Here is an 8,712-nt window from a genome sequence, read left to right on the forward strand (position 1 = left end):
CTGAAAAATATTATAAAAGTGTATTATAATAAAGATGAAAATTATTTCATAGAATAAGGATAGGATCAACTTTAATGTCCCTGAGGCATCTTAGAAAATTGGATGAAACTTTTAAAAAGAAGGTGAGGAACATGATCTCCAAGATGGATTTCAGTTCACATAAAAGCATGCATAATAATACATTTAAAAAAGCTCCATGTTCATTGTCTGGAAATTATAAGCAATGCCTCTGAAAATCCCCTGACACAAATAGCTGTTGCTGTTTTATTAATAAAACAGCCTAAGGATACAGAGCTGGAGCGTGTCAAATATTATGACTGGACGGTTTGTTCTGTTGGACTTTCCTGGTCTAGAAACAAAACTGTAATAATGAGGTCTGCTGCTTTATCGTAGCCCTTTCCTGCAGTCAAATGGCCTAGTGGCCTCATGGTGGAAGGTTAAGAGTTTTCACAATTTCATAATTAATAAACATTGTTTCAAAAACCCGTCGAAATCCAGTGTTTCTTTGACCTTTTTCATACATAGGCAGCCGCTAAGGTCAATAGCGACAATTGATAACCTTTCAGACAGTTAACAAAGTGCCACATCAGAAGCATCTGTACCTTTTCAGACAGTAGAACTCTGCTCCTGTACAGAATGTTCAGTAGTTCAGTAAACAGTGGTGATTGATGTGCGGTGATGTTTTTCTGCTGTTTTTTTTATGGTAAGATTGATGTGTTTTCTTTCTACTAAATGTATTGGTACGTCATTGTATTTACAAACTTCAAAGTACTTTGCTTAGGAGAGAGTGGTCTGCAAGCAGGCAGGCAGCTCGAGATCATTTTATTGGCTATCTCCCGAGAAAGTTGTGTGTCGGCATTTAAAAAGCTGTAGTGTATGTACCCTTTCAGACAAAACAAACATACCATAGCCGAGGCGCTTTCAAGGAGCCACATTCCATATCTGAAAGGGGTATAGCTCAAATGGTTTTGTAATATTTCAGTCTTCTGTGTGTATATAAAGTTTAATATTGGGATGCAAACTCAAAATACATTCAACTCTATATCTGACATGGTACAGGTGTATTTTATTTTTAAGCCCATAACCATGTGTGTGGGGTGTATACTTTTGTTTCAAAGTAGATTTGTTTAAGACTACCAAGAAACACTGTATGACCTTGATTTAGCCCACTGCAGTAAAAGGTTAAATAACAAATAATGTAAACAGATCTCTTAAATATACACACAGCTAATGAACACACTCCAAAATATCATGTTTTATACAGTGTAGCTCCTGCTGTGTTAGTTTACAACTTCTGGAGCCGATCCAGAGATCATCCCCCTGATTGGGTTATCAGAGTTCTTTTTTGACTGCAGCCGAAGATGTTTGGGGTTGGGAGTGCTGCAGTTTTTTCATTGACAGGGAAATATAGGACTAGTAAACGCCCAGTGCACCACTTTGTGAGATTTTTTTTATTACATTTCTTATTCCAAAATATTTTTTTTGTTTAGACTTTTCAGGGCGTGCGGCAGCACCCCTACTTCTCACGCCTATGCTTACAGACCTGTTCTGTAGAGACTTATGTAAGAACCACCACGTGGTCTAAAGGGTTGCTCTACAGTGACAGTATAAAAGCTCAGCCTGTTACACTAAGCAGCACACAGGAGCTTCACATGAGAAGAGTCCTATCACTTGCCCTCCCATCAAGCAAGACCGCCACAGACATTCTCAATCCTGACAACCATGTCACCTCCAAGCAATACAGGTAAGTTGATGTTCTCCAATGAGGGTTAAAACGTTTTGTAGCCAGACTGTATATTGCCTCATTTATTTTCATCTCATCTTTAGAACATATGACTATTCACTTTGTAAAATAAAAAAAATCTAAAAGAGTCATTTATTTTAGGTTTATTAATCCTCACAAGCTCCTTTAATACAATTTCTAGTTCTGCTTTAATATCTATCTGCTGTTTTTGCTTTGTAGGTCTTCAGATGTTTTGGGGTAATAATATTGTCTGGACTTTGTCCTTGCAGACCTGAAAAAGAAGAATAAGGATCATCATTACACAGACGTGCACGGCCTGCCATGCATTGAGAAGATCGTGACCTCTGTGGATGAGACCCCAGAGGCCATCAGCACTAAGATCAGTGGAACTATCCCAGAGTGGATTAGTGGCAATTTCCTCAGAAACGGACCAGGAAAGTTTGAGATTGGTAATAATAAGTGAGTATATTTTAACAAGCTATATATGTTTGACCAGAATCAGATGAGGTGTAAATGACTATTTCTCCATATAAGGAATTATTTACTGTAAATCTCACCAAGTCAAAGTACTACATTAACTATTTCTTCTGCTTCTCAGATTCAACCACTGGTTTGACGGAATGGCCCTCCTGCATCAGTTCAAAATCGCAGGGGGTCAGGTGACCTACAAGAGCCGCTTCCTGGGCAGTGACTGCTACACGGCTAACAGTGAGAACAGCCGTATCGTTGTGTCTGAATTCGGGACTGTGGCCATGCCAGACCCCTGCAAGAACTTCTTCCAGCGCTTTCTGTCCCGGTTCGAACTGCCAAGTGAGTTTACAGTTCAAGTCTGCAGTTCAAGAGCTTGAGGTAAAAGAGTGTTAAATATATGACAGAGAATTGATTTGCATTGTACTAATCAAATGAAAACTGCCTTTGGTCCACAGAAGCATCAGATAATGACAATGTGAGCTTTGTGACGTACAAAGGTGATTACTACGTGAGCACGGAGACAAACTTCATGCACAAGGTGGACCCTGAGACACTTGAGACAAAGGAAAAGGTAGGCCGCTTTTTCTTTTCTTTTTAAAGGCCTACACACACTACCAACAGTAGCCTTTATACACAAAGGGTTTCATTCAGTCTAAACAAATAGCCAAATGTTTTGGTTGAAATATTTTAAAAGATACCTATTGCATTATAGGACAGCTTGACTGCAGGCCTATTAAGACATTTCATTGTTGTTGCTGCTCTCAACAGGTGGACTGGAGCAAATTCATCGCTGTCAATGGAGCCACTGCCCACCCCCACACAGACCCTGATGGTACAACATACAACATGGGGAATTCTTACTCTGCTAAAGGTAAGTAAGGAACAAGCCCCTGCCCATTCACTAACCACCTTCATTAAGAATGACAAAACATAAACCACAAACCTGAAATCTGCCTGCAAAAAAATGGCCAAAGGTTAGTTTTCCACGTTCCAAATAAAACCTGTATTTTTATCAGGTGCAATTTACAATATAATCCGCGTGCCTCCGACAAAGACAACGCCAGAAAACCCAGAGGAAACCCTGGAGGGAGCTACTGTGGTCTGTTCTATTCCCTCAGTGGACAAGGCAAGACCTTCATACTACCACAGCTTTGGTGAGCAGACCACACAAAGCCTCCACAGGCTAATGTGGAGCTAATGACACATTTAAATGTAAACAGCCTTTCATGTAAACCAGTAGATGGCTCACTCACACAACCATGTTCAAACCAAAATGGTCATGTTTCATCCTTTTGTTAATCAGAATGCACAGCAATGATCTATCAATACTGATATGATCTGACTCAACTCCAAAAGAGTGGCAATTGATATACTGCTCATTCGATTTCAGCAATGTCGGAGAATTACGTGGTGTTTATTGAGCAGCCTATCAAAATGGACCTCTTGAAGATTGTGACGGGCAAGCTGAGAGGAAAGGGTATCAGCGATGGGGTCTACTGGGACCCTAAACTTCAGACCATCTTTCATTTGATTAACAAGCAAACAGGCAAGGTAAGACCTTGGTATAGAAATCCCTGGAACTCTTGGAGTCTTTCAATTAGTTTAGAAAGTTTTGGTAAGAGACAAGCCAGGAACGAGACAACAGAGGATACTAAGCCAACAGTAATTACTTGTAAGTTACACGCTTCATTTCTGATGACTGACTGACTTCCTTTATTCTCTTCCAGCTCTACTCAGTCAAGTATCACGCCAAAGCCCTGTCCACGTTCCACCAGATCAATGCCTGGGAGGAGGATGGCTTCCTGGTTATGGACCTCTGTGCCGCAGACGATGGCAAAGCCATCAACAACTACATGGTTCAGAACATGCGCAAGTCAGGAGAGGCTCTCGACGAGGTTAGTATCGGTCTAAACTGAAGAGTATAACACTTCATAACTTTAATGAATAAGCACAAAAAAAAAGACTAATCCTAACTACAAATACGTATTTCATTATTTGTAAACATTTATCTTTAAAAAAAAAATACTTTATGAAGCATTTATAATGGCTGATTCATTAAAGCTATACAGTATACTAGTTTTGGCAAGTCAGTTGGGACATCTACTTTGTGCATGACACAAGTCATTTTTCCAACAATTTACTTACAGATTATTTCACTTATAATTCACTGAATCACAATTCCAGTGGGTCAGAAGTTTACATACACTAAGTTGACTGTGCCTTTAAACAGCTTGGAAAATTCCAGTAAATGATGTCATGGCTTTAGAAGCTTCTGATTGACATACTTTCAGTCAATAGGAGGTGAACCTGTGGATGTATTATTTCAAGGCCTACCTTCAAACTCAGTGCCTCTTTGCTTGACATCATGGGAAAATCAAAAGAAATCAGCCAAGACCTCAGAAAACAAATTGTAGACCTCCATAAGTCTGGTTCATCCTTGGGAGCAATTTCCAAATGCCTGAAGGTACCACGTTCATCTGTACAAACAATAGTATGCAAGTATGAACACCATGGGACCACACAGCAGTCATACCGCTCAGGAAGGAGATGAGTTCTGTCTCCTAGAGATGAACGTACTTTGGTGCGAAAAGTGCAAATCAATCCCGAAACAGCAAAAGACCTTGTGAAGACGCTGAAGGAAACAGGTACAAAAGTATCTATACCACATTAAAACGACATAACCTGAAAGGCCGCTCAGCAAGGAAGAAGTCACTTCTCCAAAACCGCCATAAAAAAGCCAGACTATGGTTTGCAACTGCACATGGTGACAATGATCGTACTTTTTGGCGAAATGCCCTCTGGTCTGATGAAACAAAAATAGAACTGTTTGGCCATAATGACCATCGTTATGTTTGGATGAAAAAGGGGGATGCTTGCAAGCCGAAGAACACCATCCCATCCATGTAGCACGGGGGTGGCAGCATCATGTTGTGGGGATGCTTTGCTGCAGGAGGGACTGGTGACTTCACAAAATAGATGGCATAACGAGGAAGGAAAATGATATGGATATATTGAAGCAAAATCTCAAGACATCAGTCAGGAAGGTAAAGCTTGGTCGCAAATGGGTCTTCCAAATGGACAATAACCCCAAGCATACTTCCAAAGTTAGTTGTGGCAAAATGGCTTAAGGACAACAAAGTCAAGGTATTGGAGTGGCCATCACAAAGCCCTGACCTCAATCGTATAGAAGATTTGTGGGCACAACTGAAAAAGCATGTGCGAGCAAGGAGGCCTAGAAACCTGACTCATTCACACCAGCTCTGTCAGGAGGAATGGGCCAAAATTCACCCAACTTATTGTGGAAGGCTACCCGAAACATTTGACCCAAGTTTAAATTGTTTAAGGCAATGCTACCAAATACTAATTGAGTGTCTGTAAACTTCTTACCCACTTGGACTGTTATGAAAAAAATAAAGCTGAAATAAATCATTCTCTCTACTATTATTCTGACATTTCACATTCTTAAAATAAAGTGGTGATCCTAACTGACCTAAGACAGGGAATTTTTACTAGGATTAAATGTCAGGAATTGTGAAAAACTGAGTTTAAATGTATTTGGCTAAGGTGTATGTAAACTTCCGACTTCAACTGTAAGTGTAACCAGCTGAAGTCACTAGGATCAGTTATCCTACGTGTGAACTAGTTGAGGTTGATTTTTGTGTGTTTAAATTAGGTGTACAACACTATGTGCAGAGTGTTCCCCCGGCGATTTGTCTTGCCTCTCAACGTCGACATGGAGACACCCTGTGGGCAAAATCTGAACACACGCCCCGACAGTACCGCCACTGCCACCAAGACTGCGAAGGACAAGGTGTGTGTACAATAATCATGCACAAGTCTTCTGTTATACAGCACTGCTGAAATACAACACTCATTTTCCAATCAAGTTCATTAAACAAAAGGTTATGTGATTAGCCTCCACATTATGTGAATATTCAGCATCAGAGCCTCACTAAACACTCTCTGCAGGTGTTTTGTACACATGAGGATCTGCACAATGAGGAACTCCATAAGTACGGAGGTCTCGAGTTCCCACAAATCAACTATGCCAAGTACAACACCAAACCATATCGCTACTTCTACGGTTGCGGTTTCAGACATCTAGTAGGAGACACTCTCATCAAGATGGACCTCCAAGGCAAAAGAATGAAGGTTGGTTCAGTTATATTGATTCTTCCTTCCCTTTTAAACACACTGTAGAATATCTGCATCAGTAACAGTACTCTATTGCGATGAGTGATGTAGGCCTAGGTAATATTTGGCAGTTTGATGTTAGGACGTTCAATGCTGACCTTCACACTACTGTGCTTTAAGGTGTGGGAGCATCCTGGACTGTACCCTTCAGAGCCTGTCTTTGTACCCTTGCCTGGTGCTACAGAAGAGGATGAAGGCGTCATTATGTCTGTGGTCATCACTCCAAATAAGGTCAGTTCCCCTTTAAACACCTATGAATGTTGGTAAACAATTGTTGCACTCCTAACTCCCAATGTTAGCTTCTTAACTTAATGTAAACATGTTCTCCTTCTCAAGGACAAAAGCACGTTCCTGTTGGTTTTGGATGCCAAGACATTCAAAGAGTTGGGCAGAGCTGAGGTGCCTGTGAACATTCCCTATGGTTTCCATGGGACATTCAACTCCACTATGACTCATAGAAGGCTTCTATCAGAAAAAAAATAGGAGGCCCATCAGAGTATGTGGTGTGAATTGTACTGTGTTCTCCATTTTTCATTTCTTGTAAAGTATATCCTTTCTAATGATTGACTAGATAGATAGCCATCAAAGCACCTTATTGTGAAGTTTACTTTAAAGCACTGTGAAAAACTTGTTAGTTCCATGCAAACAAAGAAAATGTGTGTCCACTCCTGTTTTGTGAATATATCAATCCTCTATATAAACAACTTATAATAAAAATATGTATTAAGAAAAGTCATGGGCAAATGTTTTATCATTTTTTTCACTCACCACCAAAAAGGTCGTAATAAATCTTTCAAAAAATATTATTAGAAAAAGTGAAATATAGGCTATGATAACACTACCCAATATTCCATGTGATACACAGATGAATTAGTCCTAGTCTGAACGGAATCCATTGACACGTGTGGTCACTCACACAACACAGTTACTTCCTAAAAGTTAGTTTCCTGATTGGTAATGGCTAGGCTATATTTCACTGTCTCAAGTAAAAAGGTTAACTGATTATATACATTTTCAAAGACGAGTGCTTAACTTTGGATATTGCACACACTGAAACGACAATCTTTTAACCCTATTTATTGTTTAGAGTAGGCTACAAATAAATAGCTCATATATAAAGATATTAACCACAATGGCACTCACATTTTGTTTGCCAGTGTGGGATTAAGAGTGAAGACAGTCAACATAAAAAGCATACATACAGGTAAAAATAAAAGTACTGACATGTTACTGATTGAGATCTGTGAGGAAATATGTACAAATGTCTGTAGCATGCAGGCCTGTGTAGCTAATCTATCCCTGTAGTTTGTCAGAAATAAGAGCCAAGGTACGCCTCAAGTGTTCTTTCTTCTCTTTCAGGTGTGACTCCAAGTTTCTAGCCTCCATCAATATGTCTTCCAACTCCCTAACTTGTGAGGCATCTATTGCAGCCCTCTCACTGTAGGAAACAAAGGCACTACGTAGGATGGACATGACAGTGTGTACAGATTATTTCAAGAGAAGCATATTCACCTAATGCTTGTTTATCATAATAAAAAACTGTGTGTGTATGCAGTATGCTTGCCTGGGTCCTTAATGTAATATGTGATGTGGATTAAGTACTGACATTTAAACTCCAAAATGTGTTCTGACATGACAAAGAATGGAATGAAAACCTGTTCTCAACACATTTGTCACATTACCTTTTTTTGTACCTACCTCAACACTTCAGAGTATTTGGAAAATAGCATGTTGACCTCTCTATTTGTACCTATCATTTGAAGGAAAATAAAAAGAGACATAATGTATATATCAATACCAGCCATTTACCAGACACTTTTATCAAAAGCAACTTAGTCATAAGCGCATTCTTTTTACATACTGGTGGGCCTCGGGAATTGAACCCACTATCCTTGCGTTGCAAGCTCCATGCTCTACATTCTATTGTTAGATAAATATTTTTTCTTGTAAATGGTATCAATTGAGCTAAACATTTATAATTCTAATCTATAAAACATAGAGATACAAATTATTCCAAACCAAATATGTGCATACCTGCAAGTTCAGCCTCAAACAAATCTGAAGAGTATGAAGCTGGTGTTTTACTACTCTGTGCTTTTTTCTTTTTTGCTGGAGAATTGTCACAATATGCAGATGTTTGTTCAACCTATTGCAATGAAAGAGAAAAGACAACTCAAATACTACAACACACGTTAACTAATAAGAAATGGACATTGATATGGTTGAGTTGAGAATAGATGTAAATACGTAAATTAGCTAGGCTATCCCAAAGGTGAATGGAATACTTGTTTTTCTAATGGCCC

The 8,712-nt window shown here is 39.3% G+C and overlaps 1 protein-coding gene and 1 long non-coding RNA gene across 2 annotated transcripts; one reads left to right on the plus strand and one right to left on the minus strand.

The window, feature by feature from the left end:
- The first annotated feature begins 1,660 nt into the window (after nucleotides 1-1,660).
- Nucleotides 1,661-7,141, plus strand: LOC115136873 (carotenoid-cleaving dioxygenase, mitochondrial-like). The gene is made up of 12 exons (XM_029672749.2): nucleotides 1,661-1,744; nucleotides 2,014-2,203; nucleotides 2,343-2,554; nucleotides 2,671-2,786; nucleotides 2,984-3,086; nucleotides 3,232-3,369; nucleotides 3,606-3,766; nucleotides 3,943-4,110; nucleotides 5,889-6,026; nucleotides 6,185-6,367; nucleotides 6,530-6,640; nucleotides 6,746-7,141. The coding sequence occupies exons 1-12, from the start codon at nucleotides 1,723-1,725 to the stop codon at nucleotides 6,890-6,892; spliced, it is 1,689 nt and encodes a 562-aa protein (XP_029528609.1). The 5' UTR covers nucleotides 1,661-1,722; the 3' UTR covers nucleotides 6,893-7,141.
- On the minus strand, nucleotides 1,734-8,472 carry LOC115136889 (uncharacterized). The gene is made up of 3 exons (XR_003864720.2): nucleotides 8,444-8,472; nucleotides 8,108-8,159; nucleotides 1,734-2,015 (listed from the first exon to the last, which is right to left on the minus strand). It is a non-coding gene; the product is annotated as an uncharacterized LOC115136889 (long non-coding RNA).
- Nucleotides 8,473-8,712: the final 240 nt, after the last annotated feature.

The sequence above is a fragment of the Oncorhynchus nerka genome, linkage group LG11 (assembly GCF_034236695.1).
Source record: "Oncorhynchus nerka isolate Pitt River linkage group LG11, Oner_Uvic_2.0, whole genome shotgun sequence".
Classification (NCBI taxonomy): Eukaryota; Metazoa; Chordata; class Actinopteri; order Salmoniformes; family Salmonidae; genus Oncorhynchus; species Oncorhynchus nerka.

Bases quoted from the DNA above. Each gene is read 5' to 3' on its own strand.
- LOC115136873 (XM_029672749.2), top strand. From the start codon at position 1,723: ATGTCACCTCCAAGCAATACAG. The intron at 1,745-2,013 runs GTAAGTTGATGT...TTGTCCTTGCAG, and splicing joins GTCACCTCCAAGCAATACAG to ACCTGAAAAAGAAGAATAAG. The intron at 2,555-2,670 runs GTGAGTTTACAG...TTTGGTCCACAG, and splicing joins GTCCCGGTTCGAACTGCCAA to AAGCATCAGATAATGACAAT.